Here is a 26,449-nt window from a genome sequence, read left to right as displayed (position 1 = left end):
TCCTAAGCAACCCGCTGGCGGTGATGCAGGGCAGGCAGGACCAAGTTTGGACATCTGGTCCGGACTGAAGGACCTGGCAACAATTTCTGACATGTCTACTGTCACTGCATATGATACTGTCACCATTGACAGAATGGTGGAGGATTACATCGGTGACAGCATCCAAGTAGGCATGGCAGACAGTCCATACCTGTACTGGCAGGAAAAAGAGGCAATTTGGAGGCCCCTGTACAAACTGGCTCTATTTTACCTGAGTTGCCCCCCCTCCAGTGTGTACTCCGAAAGAGTGTTTAGTGCAGCCGGGAACCTTGTCAGCGAAAGGCGTAGGAGGTTGCTTCCACAGAATGTGGAGAAGATGATGTTCATCAAAATGAATTATCAGCTCTTCCAGGGAGACCAGCCTCCAGAAGGTACAGAGGGACCTGTGGTGGTGGATTCAAGTGGGGACGAGTTAATACTTTGTGAGGATGAGGATGTACACACTGAAGAGGGTGAGGAATCGGTGGATGAGGAGGATGAGGATGACATCTTGCCTCCATAGAGCCAGTTTGTGCAGGGACACATTAATTGCCAGCTTGTTTTGTGGGGGCCCAAACGAACCAATCATTTCAGCCACAGTTGTGTGGCAGACCCTGGCGCTGAAATTATTGGTTTGTTAAAGTGTGCATGTCCTGTTTATACAACATAAGGGTGGGTGGGAGGGCCCAAGGACAATCCCATCTTGCACCTCTTTTTTTTCTTTGCATTATGTACAGTTTGGGGCCTAGTTTTTCAAACTGCCATCCTGTCTGCCACTGCAGTTTCACGCCTAGATGGGTCACGTGTTTGTGCCGCCCACTCGTGTCGCTTAGCATAGTCATCCAGCTACCTCGGTGCAACGTTTTGGACATAAAAACACTATTGTGAGGTGTGAGGTGTTCAGAATAGACTGGAAATGAGTGGAAATTAAGGTTATTGAGGTTAATAATAGCATAGGAGCAGAAAAACCTACAAATTCTGTGATTTTAGCTGTTTTTATGCTTTTTTAAAAAAAAATACAGATCCAAAACACAAAACCCAGAACCCAAAACACGGAAGGGTGGTTTTGGCAAAACCAATCCAGATCCAAAACACGAAGAAAGATCCAGATCCAAAACCAAAACACAAAACACGAAAAGTGGCCGGTGCACACCCCTACTTATGACACAGGCGCACGCTTGGCACTACTTTGTTGATGCACGTGCGGCTACTGCGCACACAATTCACAAACACAGAAAATAATTTTTTTTTTGGTTTGGTCTGGAGTGTACTTTGGGGGTTACAGCACCCTTTAACGGTCAAGCCAGCCGGCCCTTTACTTATGACACAGGCGCACGCTTGGCACTACTTTGTTGATGCACGTGCGGCTACTGCGCACACAATTCACAAACACAGAAAATAATTTTTTTTTTGGTTTGGACTGGAGTGTACTTTGGGGGTTACAGCACCCTTTAACGGTCAAGCCAGCCGGCCCTTTACTTATGACACAGGCGCACGCTAGGCACTACTTTGTTGATGCACGTGCGGCTACTGCGCACACAATTCACAAACACAGAAAAGAATTTTTTTTTTTGTTTGGACTGGAGTGTACTTTGGGGGTTACAGCACCCTTTATCGGTCAAGCCAGCCGGTCCTTTACTTATGACACAGACGCACGCTTGGCACTACTTTGTTGATGCACGTGCGGCTACTGCACACACAATTCACAAACACAGAAATATAATATTTTTTTAGCACTTGGGGGGAGCACCCCTGATGGACAGAGCACCCCCTGGACAACACTACAGCACCCCTTTAGGACTGGGACACTGCACAGGACTTTGGAGTGGACACAGCCCCTATGGAGAACTGACTGCACAACACAGTCCAGCCAGCCCCTAAGGACTTTGAAGTAGTGGACACAGCCCCTATTAACAACAGCAGCACAGCACAACACAGCCAGCCCCTATGGACTTTGAAGTAGTGGACAACAGCAGCACAGCACAACACTACTCTGCACTACACTACACTACACAGCCCAGCCAGCCCTAACTCCCACCCTCCCTCTTCACTGTCCACAGCCGAGTGAGAAAATGGCGCCGACGCGGGTACCTTATATAGGATCCAAAACCTGCGAGACTCGGAAGGCGGGATGATGACGTTTTGCCTCGATTTCAGATCCGAGTCAGGCGGGAAAAGTCGAGCCTGACTCGGATCGGACTCGGATCGGGGGGGCTCGGGGGGGTTCGGATTTCAGAAATCCGAACCCGCTCACCCCTAATAGATACATAAAACTCTGAAAATGGGCTGATATTTGCATTTTTGATTATAATCGCTGGAGGTGTTTGGAATTGTGTCTCAACTTGCATTATTTGTACTAATTTATAGCAAATATCAAATAACATCACTCAAAGATAACTGCTGAGATCCCTTCTTAACGATTGCAGCTATGGAGCCTGCAACAAAGCTCAACTTTGGATCTCTCACTGTGCATGTGCATTAGGCAATGGGGGTACAAACCTGGAAGTAAAGTGATAGTGATTGTATTATCTGTCACTTTACCATTCAGCCTTGGAGAAGGCTCCTTTCTGAGCCTGTGTCCCAGCACATTACCCTAATAAATGACGCTGAAAAAGCTTTCCAGATCACTGCAATATGTAGTACTAAGGTAAGCTAATTTTGGGGGCTTTATAATAGATGCAGTTTGAGCACAGACTCTAGTATAAATTCTAGAAATGTGCGGTTCAGTTTTCCTGAAAAAGGAACACACGCAAAATTTGGGGTTCCTAGTCAAATCGAGGAAATGGGATTGAAATGCGGGCAGCTGTTTAGCCACTGGTTCAATCTCGACAGCGGATGCCCGACAGGCTCAAGATCCTGACTAGGGCAGGTAAGTACCCTAACCATCCCCTGTCCCCCCTAAACCTAACCCTTCCTTAGTGATGCCTAACCCTAACCTCCCCTCAGTGCCTAACCCTAACCTACCCCCGGGGGTGCCTAACGCTAACCCTCCCCCCTAGGGGTACCTAACCCTAATCTCGCCCCCCAAATCTAACACTGACCTCGCTAGACTCCCTAATACTAACCCTCCTCCCACGGCTAACGCTAAGGGCACCCCAGACTTACCTTCGTTTCTGGATGGCGTCCTCGGCGTTCCGGCATCGGGATTATGATAGGCATTGGTATTTCGATGCCTATCATAATCCGTAGCTGGCATTCCGCTGTCGGGATTGTGACCAGCAGCCTTCTGGCTGCCGGTCACATGACTACCATCCCAAATCAAGTCCCAGCTCGGATCACCTTTGGGGTTCCGAGTAAAACCGAAACCCAGCTCTGGTCAGCTGTAAATTCAGTACTCGGATTTAAAAAACATATCTAGGTTTTGAACTGCATGTAAACAGGTCCAAATTACATGATTTTAGCTGTTTTTATCAATTTTAAAGAAGTCCAAAACCAAATCTGAACCAAAACACCTGAGGATAGTTTTGTCGAAACCAAAATACGGGGTCCGTGCACATCTCTAATAAATGCTCATAAATTGTGTTAAATAAATGAGTCTCTGATTATGTTCTCCCATTACAAATTTTTGTATGAATGATGATTGCTTCTAGGGAGATAACAACCATCTACTATCCTCCTATTGAAGTCCACAAAATAATATTATCAAAACATCCCATAAGATGTCATTCAATCTAACTGAAGTATCCCTTCCTGTAAAGTGGTATGTTTCTTATGATATTGGGGACCAGAGAGAGCAAAAATAACTCACTGCACCTAACCTGCATGTGCGTACTAACAGTGTGTAATATCACACTAAAATAATCATGGCATACCAATATTGTTAGTGTTTAAGGTAATGGCGACATTTGTAATGGATCATTTTTTTATTTACCTTATTATACAGAAAAAAATCTGTTATAGTATGAGGCATATTCACCTTTTATTCACTGTTTTTTCCCAAATAAAAATCTATGGGCATCATTTATCAACGAGTTTTATCATTCACAACAAGAGATAAAACTCATTGCATACGATAATGGTGCTTCAGCCAATCAGCTCCCTACTGTCATCTGTTTGAAAACTGACATTTGGGAGCTGATTGGATGGAGCACCATTTATCATACGCAATGAGATTTATCTCTTGTTGTGAATGATAAAACTCGTTGATAAATGAGGCCGTATATATGCAGAAAAGCATGTATGGCCACACAGACTGCCATGAACTGCAGCTCCAGTGCCTCAAAAAATGTGCAGACTAACACCGTATTCATAGAGTGACAGGTAATAAAGAAATGGTCATATAATGTACATATATTATATACCCCTTTCATGTAATTATCCAAGTAGCATTGTTATCCATATATGAAATAGCAGTGGGAAAGTTATATACGACCCTTAATATACAGAGGTTACAGTCACACTCCTTTCCCAGTATAGTGGATGTGTATAATACGAGGGTGGTTTAATGGATAAGGTAATAAGACCTCTCATTGTGTAAATTTATTCAACCTGTCCATCTTTGAATAATCAATAGTATGGCCTTGGTACAGATTATTTTTCCACATAGTCCCCTTACTTTTGTAAGCATTTGTTCCAACAGTACTCCAAGGCATCTCTCCCGGCATAGAGGAAATCAGTGTCAAGTGCATGAAGCCAGGACATGATGTCTTGCTGAACTTCACCGACTGTTGTGAATCGCCTTCCACCCAGGTGCTTCTTCAATGGTCCAAAGAGATCTAAATCTCTCTGAGCCAGGTCAGGGCTGTAGGGAGGATGGTCAAGTACATCCCAATGGTAGCGCCATAACAACTCACGCATGTGCTGGCTGAGTGTGGCCTGGCATTTTCATGCAGCAGTAAAAAGCTTCTTTGCAGCAACCCATGTCGTTTTTGACAAATTACAATCTGCAACCAGTTCAACGTGTCACAATAGCAGCCAGCATTCAAGATATCTTCCTTGGGACTTTATTCATTATGTTATTTATCGGGGGTCCGATAGCGAACAGCGTTCACAATATCTCCCTTGGGGCTCTATTCATTATGTTAATTATCGGGGGTCCGAGCTCGGACCCCGATACTTAACATTTCAACTTGTGGGGAGCGCCGGAGCAATTCATCATTGCTCCATCGTGGAGACAGCTGATCCGAAAATCTAGTGTCTGAAATGTGCAGACTAACACCATCTGAAAATCAGCTATCTCCAAGTCTTTTTGGAGCAGTGAAACTATTGCACTAGAACTAGAGTTCATGCAGGCACACAAAAGCTATGGCGTCCGGTGGAAGGAGCTGGAAATGGGCGGGGGGATCCATAGGGAAGGAGCAGGTTGCGGGATGGCGAAAGCTCCTGCAGTCAAGTTCTGAAAGTATTGTATTTTCAGAGCTTGATGAATTTCTGCCCCCATACTAGTGTATGGGGACAGTGGGCCATTTTGGGGGAGAAAGGTAAGTGCATTACATTTTAAATGAAAGGCCTGAAAACTGTACATTTTCATCTTCTTTTGTAGAAATTAAATGATAATAAAGAGAGCTCTTTGGTGAGAAATCAACAAGAAGCATGCACCTTGTGGTCCCAAAACACGGTCACAATGACCTTTTTTGCTGATGGAATTGTGTCGAATTTCTTTGAAAAGTGGGGATGATGCGTGTTTCCATGTCATGGATGCTTGTTTTATCTCCAGTATCACATGATTCACCCACATTTCATCACCTGTAATAATAAGCTACAGGAACTGCACTCCCTCCTCATGGTACCACATCAAGTACACAAGAGACAATCCCATCCTATTGGTTTTGTGAACTCCTGTGAGTTGCTTTTGTACCCAGGGTGAACACTTTTTCCTGTACCCCAGTTGCTCATAAACGATGTTCTGCACAGTACCCACTGAGATGTTAAGTAAATCAGCAGTATCACGCCTCCTGAATCAAACCTTCACTGAGGCACAAATTGTCATTGGATGTGCTTGTCCTGCCGGATCGCTGTGCATCTATCCTGCCTTTATCAAAAGCAGTGCACCAAACCTGTTTTGTTACATGACATTATCACCGTACACCTCGACAAGCTGGTAATGAATTTCAGCTGCTAATGTGCCCTTTAGACACAGAAATCTGATCACAATGCGTACCTCAATGTTTGACCATGTTTCCACCAGCCCCACCATCCCACATCTACTGATGTTGAGACAGTGTGACTGATATGAGGTGCAGTCTAATGGCCGTGAGGGGAAGCAGTGACATACCGGCTCTGGCCTGGTGGGAATTCAGAATGAAATAGAGAACATTACACACATGAGATGTCTTTTTACCTTACTTACTGAACCACCCTCGAAAAATAATAATATAAAAACATGAATAAAAAATGTAAATATAAAGAACAAAGATAGAAATGAAGGGTACACATTATTCAGTGTATTGACAAATGTAAAGTCTATAAATCTTTGTGACTGTCTAGCATGCATGTAGGATGTCCTAATATTGTCAAAATAGAGAAAGATATCATATTATCTTTGATTAGTGTGCCAGAGGTAGGTCAAAATAAGTATATATTTCACAACTGTTTATACAAATTTCACACCACTCACATGTAATCAAATTATTATTTTTTGAGCTGTTGAGGGTATTAATAATTAGTCGTACTTGCACCATGTAATAAAAGTGGCTAAAAATACTTTTTAAAATTTAAAATAGACCATTGTTCATCATGTGTGGTTGTAAATATGCACAAGTGTCCCATAAAGAAATTAGTAAATGGAAAAAGAACTTACCCCATTCATGCTTCCTGAAATATCAAGAACCAAGGTGACCACTCTGTCTTTATACTGCAGCAGGCTGATAGTAGGTGGGGAGATATTGGTGTCAGGTAGAGGAGCGCTCTGTGATATGTCCAGAGATTGCATAATCACTTCCCATGTGCTCTGCTGGTTACATAATCTGTTATGTTGGTTTGGAGCTTCTTTGTTATGGGTCTTTTCGTTGCAGAATGCATGCACCTGGAGAAATGGTCTTATTAGTTCATTATTTTAAATGATTGCTGCTTAGAGAATGCCCTCCCTATTCTAGGTTACTAGTATTATTGTATTGGGAAGTGGTCTCTTCTAAAGAAGGATTATTGGAGAACTTCAGCATTACGAGACCAGGGTCTATAATCGTGTTTTGCTTGCTTCTCCCGACATCTCTCAAAGACACAAGGTAATAGCAAGGTAATAGCAGTGTGCATATGTGACAGTGTAGTCTCTCCAGTGTCTGATATTTACTGTACCACCCACATGCCATCCTGCTCACCAGCATTATACCCAGCTAGGACACATTTGCCACCCCAGCTCCATGCCGCAAACCACAACCTCTTAGTAACTGTACAAAACAAAGATATGCATTCTACTAGTAATTAAAAAGATTTTTAAGGCAGGCGTTCATAAGGAAAATATGGCCTACATACACAAATCCAGGCCTTGTTACAGGAAAATGCAGTACAATTAATAAAAATACAAAGGATATAGCCTGCTGAACATGGGGCTGATGTGAAGTTGGACGCATTTTGCGTCAAAATTGCAGGCAGGGAATGAGTATATTAAAAAATAACAACAACAACAAAACAAACACATTAAGTTCATGTTGCAGATTTTCATGAATCTCAGGATGCAATGTATCATACTCTGCAAGGGTAGCTTAAATGCTAGTTTTATGCGCTAGTTTTACACCAGGAAAAACCTGTAGTAAATGCACTTGGTGTATGCCACACAATATGTCTTGACAGTGATAGTAGCACTGTAATGGTAATGGTACAGTGCCCAATTCACACACAATACTGTATGTTACTTTAATGACGTATCGTAAATATAAGACAGTCTGACTTTGGACAGTATTATTGATAAATACTTTTTTAACATTTAAAAGACAAATAATACCCAACAAAGTGGACTTGGTTCTTGGACTTCAAAACCCCAAAAACACTCAGAGTCTTAGATCGATTGAGAGGGTGTTGCTCACATACAAAGAATTACTGCTTCTTTCTTTTGATGCTGAAAAAGCGTTCTATAGGCTACACTGAGGATATATGAGGAAAGTACTCTCTAAATTTGGCTTTCACAGGGATATAATATGCTCCATTTCTACCCTCTATGATAGTCCCAAAGCATGAATACTTAGCAATGGTTTCCTTTCCTCTCCTTTCCCAATCTCCAATGGCACCAGACAGGGGTAACCTCTTTCCCCTTTGATTTTTGTATTGATAATTGAGCATCTAGACCAAACACTTCATATATCTCCTGACTTCCCTGGGCTCTCAATATATAACACTTCTTATAAACCTGACCCAGAGAGCTCGTTGACCACTTTCCAGTCTATCTTGGACTTCTATAGTGCTGCCTCATATTACAAACTCAATACTACCAAAACTGAGGCTCTCCCTACTAACATCCCTTCTTCCTCCCTAGTCCTTCAATGCTTGAAGAAACATTTTCCATTAATTTGGAAGGAATCCTCTCTAACCCACCTGGAAATGTATATTTCCTCTTTTATTAAGAATGCTCATGATATTAACTATATCCCCTCACTGGTTCAGCTGACAACTTTGGCTACTGCTTGGATGAATCACAAGGTCTCTTGGTTATGCCACCTGGCGACATTCTAAATTATGATATTATCAAAGTTGATATAGTTATTTTGTGCTATTTCTTATGTAATTCCCTGTCAACTCTTAGGGGTATATTTACTAAAGTGAGAGTTTTAGAAGTGGAGATGTTGGCCATAGCAACCATTATCTTCTAGAAGGTGCTAGTTAAATGTTAGGTAGAATCTGTTACTCTTTCCTCTTTTTTCCTATCTAAATTCAGTAACCACACTGAGATGCACATTAAACTTTTAAATAGACTTTACCTGACTCCTTCTGTACATAGGATATGGCCCACGTGCTTCAAACTCCTAAGTCTGACCGTTATGTACTCGTCCATATTTTACTATCTGCCAAAGCTAGTATCGCTTCACATTGTAAATCCTCTCCCCCCCTCCATTCGGTAAAGTTATCCACTTCCATTTTGACATGTACAAATGGGAGGTCCCATACTCCACCGCCCCCTCCTCCCTTATCGTGAAATGGTATTCGTGGCACATATATGTGAAAGAGGATAAAGGTGCTCCTCCTAAGGACTCTGCTGCAGTGACCCCTTCTCCTCCATTTAACTTGTATTAATCACCTACTACTGACCCTGATGATTGACTTGCCACAGTTCTCTGATTCCTATCTGGTTTCTCTATAATTTTTTTATCTGCCTATATGCCCATTCTGAAGTTCCCTTTTGTTCTCTGTGTTAAAACTAGACTGAATCATTGGAATGGCTGCTGACTTGTTCAGCTGTTATGATGATGTCAGCCTGGGCATTGACCTGGTTGATTGTGATTTGTTTGCCATCAGTTTTAATCAGGAGTTGGCTCTTTGGCCTGTGTGGGTAGTTCTGTTCTGGCTGAGTCTCCCACAGGATTCCATGTCCTGCCTGGTCCCTGGTTCTAGCTGTTGAAAGCTGCCAATGAAGGACTGCTCATTTCTTCATCTACTAAGTATCTTGGATACATTCTATTACATATTATTGTTAGCAGATGTACACCTGGCTTATATACTACTCTGGATAGTCCATGTGTTCTGAAATGTCTTATTTTGCAGTTTGCTGTATATCTACAGAAATTACTGAGTTTTGCAATTTCTCTCATGTTTATTGAATTATCATTCTGGAATTGTTACTATTGCTTAAGATTGCATATATTATCAATGTACTGAAAATTTAACTGCATTGCATTTTGTTAGCTGCTTAATATTATTAGATAAATTGAAACCTTGTTTGTTACTAGCTTGCAGTGACGTTAACTATAGGAGAGTATTCTGGTAGTTACTTATTAGGAGTGTTATTTGACCATAGAGTTACTCAGAATTCTGATAATCGACTGATCTGCGACCGATGCTGCATCTTTGTATGCAGTCACTTGTATTTGCGAAGCCATTGGTGGGCATCTCAATATAAATCCTGGAGGCTGCGACATTTGCATATTTTCGCACAGCCTCTGCGTACAAATTCACAATATCGGTGGCATTAGCATAGATCTCTGAATCAGGCTCTACAGTAAATAACCAAATACAAAAGTACTACTTACTGTAGGTTCAATTAAATACAAACATGTAATGGGAATTTGCTGCAAAATGATTGAAAATTATATTTGAACTGATTTGTCTGTCTTGTCTGTCTCTGTTTGGTATACATCCCATTTTGCTCTCTACCTTACAAGTCAATGATAATAATATAAATGAAAGCATAACAAAATGTAAGGGAAGATACTTATACAGATGAATATATTCCTATTTGTATAACAGAAGGTTCCTTAGGATTTACAGCAAAGTGAACCATTTTACTTTTGATACTTACAGGTTCCAGTGCTTGTCCATACATAACAGATTCATGCACATTCGGGTCCATATTTGGATAAAACTGACAGTACTCCTCATAGAGGCCAGTGACAGGGTCAATCTCACAATCTACTTTAACATATTCGTTCTCTAGAGGTTTGTATTCATCAATCTTAGTTAGTCCACCTAAGCTCAGAGGACACCTGTAATGGAAGGAGAAACAAATGTTACATAGTACAATTTGTATTTTCTCCTTTACAGAACTCACTAAGTTGCAGTAGAAACACTTTTGAAAGGTATCTATATTTTAATTAGCGATATGCGCATGCATTCCCCTGAGTGTACACAGAGACCACTGTGGCATACGTAGGTGCTGGCATTAGAACCAGTGAGACAAATACAAGGGCTTAAGCTGGTGCAAGTGCCGATAGTGAACACGATGGTGCACTGATGGTGGAGTGTTTGGAACCACCAGTGGATTTGGGCAATGAAAGAGGGCGTCTCAAGGCTTACACTGTCTGGCGCATACTAGAACACAAGGGAAGGCTGAAACTAGCTTTTGCATATTACCGCCGATGCGTCTCTGCACAAAATCACTTCTGCGCATACATTAGGATCCACCTCTGAATCCGCCACTATGGCCTCACCTGCATAACAACAATTACAGAATTACCTGTTCTCTGTGTAACTTTGCATTTTCAAGGGCACAGCTGTATTAACAACGTTCGAATTTGTTGGGCGTGCCTCACAGAATAGTGATAAACAACTGGATGGGTATGTAGTCCCATCCATCTAATTTCTGCCTTCCTGTAAAGCAGTCACAATAATTCTACATTTCTCTAGGCAGCAATAAAGAATAAGGGACCTCATCCACTGATGTTTAATTGTTGAGCCTGACTACCATTTATAATGCTTGTGTAAACTATTCAACCGGATATAAAAATAAACCTCCTTCTCCTCTATTACCCTCTATGAGTAACAACAATAGTGATTACACCAGTGGTAAACTGTTTTTTTCCCACTCATGTCAGTGGCTTATTAACTAACTTTCATCTAATTGTCCTTTATTTCAATGGGTTTGGCCACTACATATGGTCTCCCTATGTGTGCCTAATATTTCTTCTTCACTTCTAGGAGATGTGGAGGTGAGACAGGAAAGAAAATGTGGGCAGGGGATGACTTGTCAAGTGAGTGGCTCAGTTACTGTATGAAATTAAGTCCTGTCCTCCTCAGTAATACACAGAGTGGCAGTGACAATGATGAAACAATTGAATCATCAAACTATGCCACTCAGTGCTAAGGGTTGGCAGGGCTCACGCCATGTCCTCACCCAACATTCTCATATTTGTTATCTACAATCTTTCAGTCGTTATGTAATCTGCAATCTATAGCAAACGCTAGGATATCAAAACAATAGTATTCAACCCAGAAAGTAGATATGTTATTACATCTTACTATTCAGGAGGGGGGGATTTACTTATGCTCCCAATATCCCCAAACTACCCCCTTTACTGGAAACCTAATAATTGTGGGAGAATTTAAGTGGTGGGTCAGCCCAATCTGGATTTCTCTACCTCCTCATGTTCTGTGCCGCATGCCATGGGTGGGATACACCTCCTAAAAAATAGGATGTGTTTGATTGTCCCTTGGAGGCTTACACATGCAAATAGCCATGAATATATGTTGTACTCCAATGTACATCAAACATTCTCACATATTGACTATTTCCTTGCTGCAAGTAGTCTCTTTCCCCAGGATCTGTTGCACCTCTGTCAGTCCTATTGTGATTTCTGACCATGCATCCAAACAGTTAGATCTGCATATTTTGCTTAGATGTTTCAACCACTTTTAGTCCTTCCAGTATCATTTGTTCCAAAATGATGATTTTAAATTGTATAACAAATACAAATGGAATGAATTTGTGGATGATAAACTTGAGTATTGAGATACACCTATACTGTTTTGGAAGATATCAAAAGTGTTCATGCGTGATTGGACCACCTCTCACTAAACCAAAGAATGTAAGGACTATAACGCTAAGTTTAAACCTTTTCATGATCATATGGTCTCCAATGACACCTTTGTGACTGATCCCTCCCCCAATAATATGACGCCTCTATACTAATGATGAAATGATGACGTGATGAAATGATGACGTCTGAAAAAAACATACCCTGTTGGGAAAGTATCATTGTGCAGGGTTGAACTGAATAACTGACTCTAAATACAGTTCCTTAGTATGGAGATGTATTAGTTTTTATCTATAATTTTCTAGCCACTTATTACTATACAGGAGACACTGAATATAAGTTTCACAGATCTCAGATTTACCTGGTTGCCTCCACTTTGCCTACTTTACTGTGGTAGAAGGGAATCTCTTCATTGTATTCATCAAAAACTCCCCATCTCAGGTGAGCCCATTCATGGACAAACACTCTTCCTGCAAATAGAAATAACACGTTTACAAGAACATCAATTCATATAAACAATTATTTCATGTCCCACTATTGCATCTTCATTTATGATTGCCTTGTAATTGCCATACATTTGCATTTTGCTATTCACATAAATGTGAAATGAGATTCCATTCCCTAGAAAACACATTTTCATGGTTGTATTAGGTCATACAGAGCAGCACACCAGCTGTACTTACAGTATGACACAATTCTTAGTGCATCTGTCACATATGTAGGCAACATGTTACATTTACTGTGTATTGCAGGTACATAGCTCATTTTAAATTCCATCGTGTTACATGCTTGTGTGAAGCTAGACAGCTTTTGGGTAAGGATAAAGATATTTCTAAGCATAACTGGTCTATTTATTATAGAGAGAACACCTATTAAATAGGGGTTTTCCCTATTTACCATGCTCCACAGCCGATGGCTGCTTCCACCTGTCTGCTCTGGCTAAGGCTTTCTGCATGCATACTATTTACCACCAGAGAATCAGGACAAATAAAAAATTGTTTATTATTTAAACAATATATATATATTTACAGCAAATATATAATTGTTTTTATTATAATTGATAAGTTATTTTTTTTTATATATTTCTTACTTTATTTAGCTTTTTTTGAATGAAAGAGAAAGTCCTGGTTTCCAGTGCCATGTGCATGAACTAGCAGAGCTGGGACATGGATGCACAAAGGCTTCGGCTTATTGCTAACTTGGATGAAAAAAGATTTTCTACCACTGCAGCAAGTGGCAAAAAAAAATCTCTATCACACAGTCTTAGTAAATAGGACCCTTAAGGAGAGTTTGTACACTCCGGGTACAGGCAGGAGAATGCTCACTGTGCTCTTAAGGAACATTCTTTGACATCATTAGACAGTAGGATGCGTTTCAATGTATTGTCAAATGAGAATACCGACAACTGTGCCCCTTCTACTCCTCTATCAGTCTGTATGACATTGCTCTGTTTTACAATACATGAATGAGGTTACCACTGGAGATAACATTGTGTTTACATAATTATCTCGTATCTTTGCATAAAGTATTTTTTAATGCAGAAATGTGTTTACATATTCTTAATAAAATGTTACCTATTTTAAAGAATTATTATTGGTTTCCTATTTAGAACTGAAAGCACACTCACAATAATAAACACTGAGATACATTTAAAATCCAGGGGGTCTATTAAACAATATGAAGTGCTAACTAACAATCTGTATCACCACTTATCACAGAGATATAGATTAAAGTTGTGCTTGTATTTACCATGCCAGGGTACCTCTGTGGGGGTTTTCTGATTCAATCACCCACGGTGTATACCACACGAGTAAAGGTCCGGGTTTAACGCCCAGAGCTATTCAATTATTAGTCAATTTGCCTACGCGGTAAACACGCAGGTAGCATGTGTTAATCTATAGATTCCACATTAAGTTCTGGAATCTATGGGTTTTTCTGTGTGTTAAGCCCCAGAGGGTGCATTTAATGCAGATTTTTCCTCACAGCTCCTTAGGCATACTTGCCTACTTTTGAAGAAGCATTTCAGGGAGATTGTGAAAGCACCACCTATGAGCGCGCGTTACAGTGGACGTGTACTGCTACATCTGAGAGGCGTGTCATAAAGTTGACTATCATCCAAATGTAAATGAGCCCAAAGCAGTTTGTAAGATCTATTTGTTGATGAAAACACACTGATACTTCTCATAGAATGCATGTAGCCATAGGGATCATTGGGGGAGATGTACGAAGCCCAGAAACGGTATCAGCGCACATTATGTGCGCTGATACCTCTTCTCCCCGATGTATGATCGGGGGTCTGGGCGGTAAATGACAGGGGCGCTATGCGCCCCTGTCATTATCGGCGCTGCTATCTACAAGATAGCAGCACCGATAGCCTGGGCTATGTACCGACAGCTACAGCCTGGCGTTAGCCTATCCCCACAGCAGGGACAGTGCTGTCCCTGCTGCGGCGGCTGCCGGCTCCACGCGGGGATCTCGCGATACTTGCGAGATCCCGCGCATGCTCAGTGGAGCCGGCCGGGAAGAGACACAGCGCATCAGCAGTAAGCTGATGCACTGCTGTCTCTAACGGGTAGCGCCGGAGGGGGGAGTTAACGCTCCCCCTCTCCGGCCGATGAGATGTTTATACATCTCATCGGTAGTGCTTCCTGCTTCGCCTCGGTAAAGAGGCGAAGCGGGAAGCTTTATAGCGGCACGGTACATGCCGCTATAATACATCTACCCCATTGTGCCTTATAACCAATGCAGGGAAATCATACTAATCATCCCATTTGAATGTATATATCTGTGTTTTTTTTAATATAACAGCTTCATAATGGGGGTAAGGTGCAATCAGGGAGATTACTAGACTCTTCAGGGAGACAGGGAGATTGCTGCTATTTCAGGGAGTCTCCCTGACAATGAGGGAGGGTAGGCTTGTATGTCCTTAGGTTGCAAGAAAAAGATCACAGTAAGAGCACCCACTGGGGCTTAATGTGCAGGGATAAGGTGCTTATTTGAATAGCGCAGGGCTGACTGAATCTGCCCCATAGAGTTTTAAAGTCGGGAGATTTGAGTTCATTGATGGGAAACTTCAATTATGTCAAAACAAGCTCAAACAAAAGGTATTGATGAAAGTCCACTATTTCTTGTACAGAAATATAGAAAATGCTAAATGAAAAACGCAACTGACAAACAATCTTGGAAAGTTCATTTTAAGAAAATTAAAGGGTTTCGTACCAAACGACTAAAAGAAACCTATACTCATGTTGTCAATCTACAATCTAATGCCTACACTATTATAGCCTAGGGAAAGAAATTTATGTTTACTTTTGAACAAAAAAATCTAGTGGAACTGTGTTAGGCCGGTTACACACTAGAAAGATATCTTCACGATTTGCCATATTGAAATTACAAATCATGAAGATCGCTTAGTGTGTACATGCAATGGCTTGCTCCCGTGGGTCACATAAGAGATCTTGTGGTTGGCCATGCAGGGTTGTGCAGTTTAATGAAGGATGGAACAAGGTATAGTTATGTCATTTATTAAAGTGCATAGTGTGTATGGGCTATCTTGGACGGTCCGGGGCAAAGGGAATTTGTCCCAACCATTGGCAAGATTGCCTGTGGTTTAGATGAGTACCCGGTCTTAGTCTCTCTGTATATGATTTTTGTTCTTGGAAATACAATAAATACACTGGCTGCTGTTTATTAAGTGTTCATTAGAGGGCGCTGCAGGATAATCAGATTTTATTTTTCTTCAAATCTTTTTGACTTAGTTCAGAATAAACTACATGTGCAAGAAGGGTTACTCCCATTCCTGTGTGTTATCGTTAAACTAACTAAAGGCCACTAAAACAAATAAATAAAGAGGCCTATCCATTAGCAGATAAATTTGAACGATGAGCGATATATCGTTCAGTCGTTCAATTTATCTGTCATGGATAGGCCCTGAACGATGACAGATGCACACTCCCGCGGCCGATAAATTGTCTTTTGTCTCTCCAACATGTTGGTCAATTATCGCTTATCGCTGACAGATATTAGAAATATCTGTCAGTTTATAAGCGGTAAATGACGAATGACGAACGATATTTTTAATGAAAATTAATTGAAACATAAAAAAAAATCCACTCCCTGAATGATGTCATGCAATATCGTTCATCGTTCGTCGTTTGCAAAAATCTGTCATGTACATGACAGATATCCGTCACCGCAGCCCCAGGAATTTTCAAGGGATAAATCTTTTGTCTTTCATCGTAGAGAAAGATCTGCTAATGGATAGGCCCCTTAAGCTATAGAAACACTACATGCTGCACTATAACTTAATTATAATTGTAGTACAAAATAGGTATGTTTTTTGCTGCTAATAATGGGCTTGATTCGGAGAAGGATTGCTAGAACATAACCATAAAAAGGGACACAACTTAAATACACAAGTTCTGTGGTTGATCAAAAAAAACAGGTGGAATAGAGACTTGGGGAGATTTATGAAGCAGTGGCTTCCGTAAGCCGCTGTTTCCTCGCGTGTTGCAGGTGAATATTTTAAACTGCACCCGGAGTCAGTGTAAAGCATGCTGGGCTTTACACTGACTCCGGGGTGCCGTTTTAAATATGTAACTGAAACCCGCCGGGAAGCAGCGGTTTACAGAAGCCGCTGCATTGTAAATTCTCCCATTGAAGTCAGCCAGCCACAGAATCTGTGTAATTCACGTGTTCCTTATTAAAGCAATGAGGTGGTAACCCTAATTCAGAGGTGCAGTTCATGTGCGGATGCTCTCACGGATTCACAAGTGTGAAAATATGCAAATGTCAGCTTGAGCATTTATCTTGTGTACTTTGTCTACACAGACTGTGCGACAGACTGAGCAGATCCTGCAAGGCCCACTTTGCATATCTGAGCAATGACACACATAATGTTCAAATCAATTTATAAGCCCACACCAGGTGCATGAAAGGAGTAACCCCACTCTAGACAGGAAAAAAAAACAGATACCCCCAGCACATAGCAAATAGGTCAGCAAAAGTGATTTACATCCAACATGATAATAGTAATGCAGAGATCTCAGTTGCATACATTTGCAAATATATGGTAAGCCACTAGCCACAGCAAGGCGTACAAGATAATAGATTCTATTTTTTTCTCTCGTATCTTTGCAATGGTGGTTCTAATATCTCCAACATCGATGCACCATCGGCCACAACATCGACTCCCTGAGCGGCCCCTGTCTGGTGAACAGCCTCCCTTGTAACAGAACATGGCCTCTGTGTGTGCGGTGCTATGAAAGAGAAAGCAGCCACATGCCATAACACGCTCTTGCCACCTCCTCTTTTTGTGATCACATTTGCTCACCTTTTAGTCTCCACCCTGAAACACCCATGGATCGCAATTTATGTCTCAAGTCATAGCGATGTCGTACACAAGTGTATACACCATAACAGATATTAGTTTGTGCGTCCAGACAAAACATTGCTCAACTGCACAAACATAATCCACAAGCTAACACCATTACTGTATATTAAACGCATTACGTTACTAGATCCAGTAGATTCCTATCTGACATCTCTAACATCTGCATTTTGTCAAACGCTAGTTGGAACCAATGGTGTCAAGGTAAAAGGATGTAGTGTTGTTAAAAGGCTAAAAGGGTGTAGTGTTACATTAGTATGTATTTACTGCTACTTCTATTCTTTTTCCCACTCCCCCTCTTCCCCCACAATACCTTATAGGGATTAGCTGCAAGTCTTTGAGTTGGAAATTTGAGAAGCAAGAGTTGAGGAATTCTTTACTTATCCCACCCGATCACCACACCCAAAAAATATCTCTAGTTTCTGGTGAAAACAAAAGTTTTCTCTGTCTCTGCTTGTCACAGTTACTGTATAGATTTTTTTTTTTCCCCAGCAGCTGTTACTACTTTGGCAATCTGTCCCGGAAACATTTTACACATGCATGACCCTCTGCCGGTTTGGTGGACTGAGAGCTCGGATTTAGACATCTTACTCAATACCCCCCCCCCCAACGAAAAATAAAAGAATTAAGAAGACATACATATTTAAGAAAAATAATAATAATAATAATCAGCAGCCAGGTGGTTATAATAAATTGTAAAGTGCAAAAAAATCCATTTGCGTCTGAGAAAATGAGAAAAGGGTTTTCTCCCTATACTAAATAGACTAATTGATGTAGAAATGAATACAAGTATACAGAATCTTTTTGAGAATATCCTATTCAATCCAAAAGCTTTCTATTTGAATTGTTAAATGTTCAACACCTAGGCAGTCACAGATTAATTACAATAAAATGTATATAGCCAAATCACTTGATAATCCAATTGGATTAGGTGTTTCATTCAAAAAGGTCAGACTGAATCTGGTTAAAGTGTTGATATTATAACTGTACAAATAAAACGTAATGGTCATACAACATACATGCACTGTCTTGCTGCTTATATCAAAACTGTTCTTTGGGTTATAAAGTGACCAGTCTTTTATTTATACCCTGTTTCAAAATGAACAGACTAAAAACAGAAGGAGAATGTAATGTAGCATCTTGCTTATATACTGATGTGACTGTACATAAATGCATTTATTCAGAAACAAAAAAACAAAAGTGTCTTTGTTGCCATATGTAAAGACCTGATTTGCCAGGCAAATGTACAATTTGTTTTCTGCTTACAGTATATACAGTGCAGATCTGTAGTTGTAGCTAAGGGTGGTAAAAAAAGCTACAGATCAAACTGAACTACTGATTTATTTGAAGGAGGAGCTCCCCTTTACATTCTGAACATTCAGGCTCATCAACAAATGTCAGCATGTGTGTCCACCGGGTCACTAAAGTCATACTTGCCAACTATCTAGCTGCCCCTTCCGAGAAGGGGGGGCGTGGCCAGCAAACTGGGGCGGGGGCGGACAGACGACGAGTGTTTGCGGGTGGGACGGGGGGCGGAGCCACACAATCACGTAATTTTGGCCCTGCCCCCGCTACACACTGCCGATATTACAGGCAGTGTGAAGCAGGGGGCGGGGCCAAAATGACGTGATTCCACGTGAATCGCGTCACTGCCGTCCCCCGTTGCGGGGGCTTTACATGTAATTGCGGGGGGATAGGAGGGGTCGCCGGCAGCCGGGAGGCTTGCCTGTGCTTCCCGGGAGGTCGGGAGCTGCACCTGATTTTCGGGAGGCTCCCGACCAAATCGGAAGGGTAGGCAAGTATGACTAAATTGGACCCCATAGCAGACAAAAGCCAGAGATATTGCAATTTTGAGCTAGTCTAGACTAATATTAATATAATATATGTTCAATTACAATATGTAGTTTTTCAAATATGATTTGCGAGTACTTTTTGGCAGTAACTGGTTTACAAATGTAAATTTCCTTTAAATGTCAAGAATGTTTCATTGAATTACATGGTTGAAATATACATATATATAATTGACTTTACCTCTGGGTCCAAATATTCTCAGCAAGTTGTCATTTAGTATGAAATTAGGTGTCAGATGTATGTATTTCCCTGTTTCCCCACAGCCACCATATTGCAAAGTGTATGGGAAATCTCTGTCAATTAAAGGATCAGCTATGATAACATCAGCCTAAGGGGAAAAAGTAAAACAGTACTGTAAGTCATTGTTCCCCGACTGCAAATTCCAGTGTACATATCAGCTGGAGCCCCTGGATCTCATACTGGTGAAGGAGCCTAAACCATTAATGGTGCAAAATGTATACTACTTATCATATTATTCTTTTACTACACAAAGGTTTATGCTATCTCAATACACCGAAATAATTTCTGCAATATCAAGCCAGTTAAAAGCACATATTGAGCGACAAATTATTATAGTAGTAGTAATACTAATAGTAATAATAATAAAAGTTTATTTATATAGCGCTTTTCTCCAAGCATTCATAAAAAAAATGCCTTTCATTTAATAGATACGTAGTGCATACGAACGTTACATTCCTATAACAGAATTGGGGCAAAGATGATGTGCAGCACACACATATGTCTAATGGTGCATATACACACGGAGCGATCAGGCAGCAATAACGATATCGCTGTCTGATTGTCCTGCACCCTCCTGGTGTGCTGGATGATTGATATCTATCATCCAGCACACCACCAACTCACCAACGACTATAACGACCTTCTCATAGACAGTGGGGGGCGCCATCAGTGTGATCGCTCTCCCCACAGGCATTGGAGACTGCTGTGGTTGCAGTCTCCCAGTGCAGCCCAGCACACAGCAGCGTGTGCTGGGCTGCTTTGATGTAAGGGGCGGTGCTGGGCCCCTCCAGCAAGCCCGGGCCTGGGTAATTAGTACCCGCTCCCCCCCCCTCTCGGCACCCCTGGCTACAAATAGGGATGTGTTGACTGTGAGAATGTCTCCCAACCTTCTGTGATTTGCAAGGTGTCTCCGCACAATCTAATGCTGTCACGCTCCCAGTGTCCTACAACCAATGTAACCCTCCTGTCACTAAATGGACAGTCACAATGTTGGAGAGGTATGCATGAGGCAAGGAGAGAAGGGCGGCAGAACTTTTTCAGTTTGTCTTGAGAATGGGAGTTTATATTAGTTTGTTGCATTAACCTTAATTTACATTTTAACTGCTTGCCGTGTTGCTGTATTATTTTATGAGGTTTACAGTATTTGCTTTAAGGGCCCAAATGTAGAAAATAGAAATGTAAAACAATAGCATTGGATACAGGTGATTTCCTTAGGTCTCAATGACAAGCAGGGGCAGAGCTATGGGAGACAATGGAGGCGCCTGCCGCCAGGCTCCAGCTCTGAAGGGGCACCTCCTCCATTGTCCACAACATATTCGCCTCACTTAGAACTGTAACTATGTACCCGGAGCAGAGCCGGTGCTACCATTAGGCAACCTTAGGCAGCCGCCTAAGGGCGTCGGCCACTGGAGGGTGCCACTGAGTCCACAAAAAAAAAAATTAATGGCATAATTCATGGCTGAGTGGCATATAATGAATTTGTGGCACAGCTTTGTGGCATATTATGAATTTACGGCAGTGTTATCAGGTACATTATGATTTTTTCGCTCTGCTGTGTGTAATATTCTATATAGTATATTATGAATTTGGGACACTGCAGTGGGGCATGTTATTTAACTGGGGAGACTGATGAATGGCATATTTTGAATTGGAGGGAGCAGGGGTGGTTAATGAAATGTTGCCTAGGGCGCCCGTAAACCTTGCACCTACCCGGAGTGTATCGTCACGGCCGCCCAATACATGGCACCCCTTCCCGTCACCTGAGAAGCCACCATAAGCTAGTGGAGAGCGCAATGTCAGACAATCAGCTGCTGCCTTCATCTATCTATAGCCTGTGTGCATGCGAATTGTTACATTACAGTGTTAGCGGTTGTGACGGGCGGGGCACAAAATTGTAACTTGCCTCCGGGCGTCTGGGATGAATTTATGCCACTGATGACAAGAGTGTCTTTCGAACTAATTGTAGTACAAAATGTACCTGAAAACACACATATGGGGTGGGTGCAGGACAGGTATAGTGTGTGAGATACTTTTATGTCCCTGGTTCCTGCACTGCGCCTCATCTTTGGTGCTGTTGCTATTACCCTGTTTACAATATGTTTTTATTGCAGTACACTTAAATTATCCTATGTAGCATTAAAACAATTTATTGTGGGGGCGGATGCATAGCTGAATGTACAGATGTGTCCTCATACATCTTGCCTCCTTGTACGCTTAACAGCCCTTCTAGTCGCGTCATGCCGTGCCGTGACTCCATAGCGCCGAGCGTCTTTTTGTACGACTTTAAAATGATTATGTGACATGTCTATATTTTGTGTGCGACTGCGGGTGTATCTGCATGGGAAACGCTACGTTATAGTGTTACAGCCGCTGACACTGTAACGTAACCTTTTGCATGCAGATACGCTCTTTCAGAACCTGTTTCCAATTTTTTTTGTCTGTACAAAAATTTGTCTTGTGTTTGTTCCAGTAATTCTGCTACCTCTAGTATCAACATATAAATGTTATGTACCGCCCTTGTCCTGTGAAGTTTGGGAATCATACTTTTCTATGTAAATTAAATAGCATTCTACTATATAATTTATATATATATATATATATATATATATATATATTATATATATATATATATATAATATATATATATATATATAGAGAGAGAGAGAGAGAGAGACATATAACTTACCTTGTCATAGGACTCTGCCTTTGGCCTTCCATACGTGCTGTTGCTTGACCAAGTGTTGGGAATTAAAATTTTTGCACTTCTAATAAAAACTCTGTTTCCCGTAGCTTGCAGCATGTAGGTAGAAGCGTCTGTCACCATTTTCTGTTGACACATTTGAAAACAAAATATATCCTGTTTTTCAGTATAAAACATGTAACAAATGGAAGAAGTTTGATCAGTGATATATGAGGACTGTCAGGTCAGTTAAACATAATAAAATATTCTTCCCTTTAATCATATAGATTTTGATTTGTGTGACTCAAAGCCACACACACTAAAGGGAAGATTCAATTAAAAGTGCAAGTGCTGGAACGGCTTTTGACGACATGTGTTTTAAATATATCATTCTTTATACGTTTTACTTTTTCAGTATCATTTATAAATGTGCAATTAGGGGCAGATTTGATGACATGCATTGCGCAGTTGCAGTACAGTTGGCTGATTCTGCTCATACCTCCATAGGCTGCGACCAGGATCAGCCTTCTGAGAGGGGTTGGGTATGATATCCCTGCTGTCGGGATGCCACTAGTCAGAATACCGACAGCGGCATCCCGACACCCATAGTAGTGAATGGTAAGTCATTTTCTATCCCCTACCCTAACCTTAACCCACCCATCCCAGTGCCTAACCCTCCCCCCCTAGTGCCTAAACCTAACATCCCCCTCCCTGCACCCTAATACTAACCCTCCCTCCCCGGTGCCTAACCCTAACCCTCCCCCTAGTTCCTAACCCTAACTCCGCTAGCTAACGCTACCCTCCCCCTGCACCCCGATACTTACCTTCGGGGTGCCAACGGTGGAGATACTGGTGTCGAGATCCTGACCTGTCGGGATTTTGGTGCCGGTATTAAGATCGTCGGCATCCCGCACGCCAGGATGTCGACTAAATCCCATCAACGAATATGTCCACTTTGTCCATTCACGTACTATAAATTATAATAAAAATAACATACCTTTATTCTTTGAATTAACTTTGGATTTTCAGGAATCTTTGGGCTTATTGCAATAATAATGTCTTCATATCCATTATCTTTGACTTTCACCAATGAGTCTCTTGCTGAAAGTGTCAATTGAAGTATGGAAATGAATATGAATACACCAATAATCTTCATTGTTGACTCTCTCGGATTGCCAGTTTCTTATGGTTGCCTTTCTTAATATAAGTTTCTGTACAGCCGAACCCTGTTGAATTGTGCATACAATGTTATCATGATGTAATTGGTCAACAATTTCGCAACTGGTACTGATACAAATTTCTCAATAATACTGTATATTGTCTGTCTGTGCACAACCAAACTATGAATCAGTTACAGTTTGCTATGATATGGCTTATGTAAACTGTTGCCTGATGTGTAAAAGGAAACGAAAAAGGTGTAGCTACAGACGGGCATAGCATGGAAATGTAATACCCCTCACAATCATATTTATCTATCTATTATTTGAGGAGGAGGGATAGCACTTCCTAACCCCATCTCACTTAAGGTGCGTACACACTAGATAATATTTTGCAGTATTTACATTTTGCTGAAATCTTGAATATCATCGTCAAGTGTTTGGTAAGCTAACGATATATCGTGTACGATCTAACAATTTCCAAATCATTAATGATGCACGATAGAACATTAGATCATTGGTCAGACTGGACACTGTTTAGCACCATATAGTGTCCTGGAGTGTCGGGGAGCTGCTGGTGAGAGTTCATGGGAAATCGTTCACTATATTGCATTGTGAGCATGTGAGCACGTGTTCTATTGTCTACGTACCTTTAGACCTTCTGCTGGCATGAATAGGTATTGTTTGTGCTAAAGCATGTATCACTTGCAATATATAGTGAGTAGCCTTCCCCTTGCAAAGGCTAATGAAACTGATAAGCTGGCAAGGATATTGGTGGCGAAAGTGTTGTTGTAGCTGGCGGTAATCTCTTTGATGTATAGGGTGATAAAAATCTCTATTGCTAGCAAAAACACGTTTTCAGCTGCAAAAAAGATCTTCACTGTTTGATAAATAGACTTTTTGGTGCTGGAGATGTGATACCCCCAAAAGAGGGTTTAAGTATTGGGCCTAATACAAATTGTACGAGATTGTACAATCTCATATATGATGCTGTTATCATCAGTACTCTATAGCAAAACTGTAAGGATCTTATAACTTTTAGAGGCCAGGTTGGATGGTTAATTCACTGACAGCACCATTCCTCTGTAAAAAAAAAAACACTCTCCTTTGTATTTCACTTTATTTGAGTATACCATTACTAGGGGTAAATTTACAAAGCTTGAATGAATTCGAATGTGGCTAAATCGCACATTAAATGCATATTCGCAATTTACTAAATGCTAAAATCGACCGTGTTTGTTCCATTCTAAAGGGAAAAATCGGTCGAGAACACCTGAAACTCGGATGGTAACATATTTTCGGACAAATAGATCATCGATCCAACTCGGCAGCCTTTTGCCATAGACATCAATAGGAGCTGGAAATTTACTAAGGATTAGAATTTGTCATCACGGCCGAAATATAGTGCAAATAGGCCGCAAAAGACGCTAAAATAAACCCAAATAGAAATCTCAAATAGAACACCTTTTTCAATTCGAGTTTGACATCTGAACATACTAAACCATCACTGACAACTCAAATCTGTGGTCACTAAAAGGGGGTTAAGCATATGCACACACTTCACTCCTGTTACAAAGAGAAACAAAGCATGGCAGAGTTTTCTGTGCTGGATGGAGATCTTTGTGGGGGCCTGAGAGATACCTGAGGCTCTGCCACCAGGCTGGAAGAAACCAGGTCATGAAACTGAGCATGGTCAGCATTGGCTGATGGCAAAGTCATACATGCGGTGGCGTGACTCGGTAGTGCCGTGCGTCTTTTTTTACCTTCAAATGCATAATAGGTGAGCGACACAGAACATAGGCATGCTGCATATCATTTTAATCAGCAGAAGCTGCTTGTGCTACCTATTATGCATTTGAAGGTAAAATGTCGTACAAGAAGACGCTCAGCACTACCGAAGCACACGGAGCTCCCGCATTATGTGTAGCGTAAATTGTAGTGCACAGATGATAGATGTATATGGACACATCTGTAAGTACCCACAGTTTTTAATTTAACAACAAAACAAAACATTACATTATACAATAGCAAACTAACATCATACATTAATGTGTGCCACCCCCACGTATGACACTTTAAACCAATCACACACGGTCTCTTTCGAAACTTGCAAAATCGGCCGAGTTAGAGTGATTGTGTTCGCATTGGCACAATAAGAAACGGATGCAAAATCCTGCCATGTTCGGCCAAGATGATCAAAATCGAATACAAAATGCGAATGAAAATTACGAATGGTTACGAATGAATACACCATCAATCAACACGAATGACAACAAATCGGTAGCTTAGTATATTCAGTCACCTGTTCGAAAAATGAAACACATGAATACAGACGATGTTATCCAAGATTGATCTCGGATGACATAGAAATCGGCACCTTAGTAAATTTACCCCCTAGTGTATAGGATATTTGGAGAATGATTATTATACATATCACAAAAGGAAACAGTGATGTATGCTTACTTATTGTATGGTAAAATTGTGTTATTTTGTTTTACAAATATATGGTGATTAAAGCCATACAGAGTTTACGACTGAGGAAGCGATCTAGCTCAAAATATCTGAATTTATTTAAAAATCTGTGTGATTATTGAGTCTGGGATCGGGTCGCCTTTATCTTTTTGCGGTGATCATTACGGATTCCACCCTGGGTGGTGGCACCATCCTATCGCCGCATATTAATAAATATTGGCCCTCATTCAGAGCCGTACGCTCTGAGCAGAGCGCACGCTCTGAATGAGGGCCGGGCTCCATTTTCATGGAGCGTCCTCCTGGACGC

At 41.2% G+C, this 26,449-nt stretch overlaps 1 protein-coding gene across 1 annotated transcript in view; it reads right to left on the bottom strand.

Moving 5' to 3' along the window:
* Positions 1 to 26,449, bottom strand: part of LOC148540814 (calcium-activated chloride channel regulator 1-like) — a 66,452-nt gene that overhangs the window by 34,340 nt on the left and 5,663 nt on the right. Inside the window, exons 2-7 of the mRNA XM_088482193.1 lie at positions 23,511 to 23,739; positions 22,520 to 22,660; positions 19,774 to 19,921; positions 12,715 to 12,823; positions 10,403 to 10,586; positions 6,758 to 6,982 (exon numbers count right to left, since the gene is read on the bottom strand). Coding sequence (XP_088338319.1) covers positions 6,758 to 6,982; positions 10,403 to 10,586; positions 12,715 to 12,823; positions 19,774 to 19,921; positions 22,520 to 22,660; positions 23,511 to 23,669 — 966 coding nt within the window. The 5' untranslated portion in view covers positions 23,670 to 23,739. The remainder of the gene's footprint in view (positions 1 to 6,757; positions 6,983 to 10,402; positions 10,587 to 12,714; positions 12,824 to 19,773; positions 19,922 to 22,519; positions 22,661 to 23,510; positions 23,740 to 26,449) is intronic.

The sequence above is a fragment of the Taudactylus pleione genome, unplaced genomic scaffold, assembly GCF_031769625.1.
Source record: "Taudactylus pleione unplaced genomic scaffold, aTauple2 ptg000017l, whole genome shotgun sequence".
NCBI classification, from domain to species: Eukaryota; Metazoa; Chordata; class Amphibia; order Anura; family Myobatrachidae; genus Taudactylus; species Taudactylus pleione.
The sequence above is the reverse complement of the archived record's forward strand: the minus strand, read 5'-3'. Positions and strand labels throughout refer to the sequence as shown.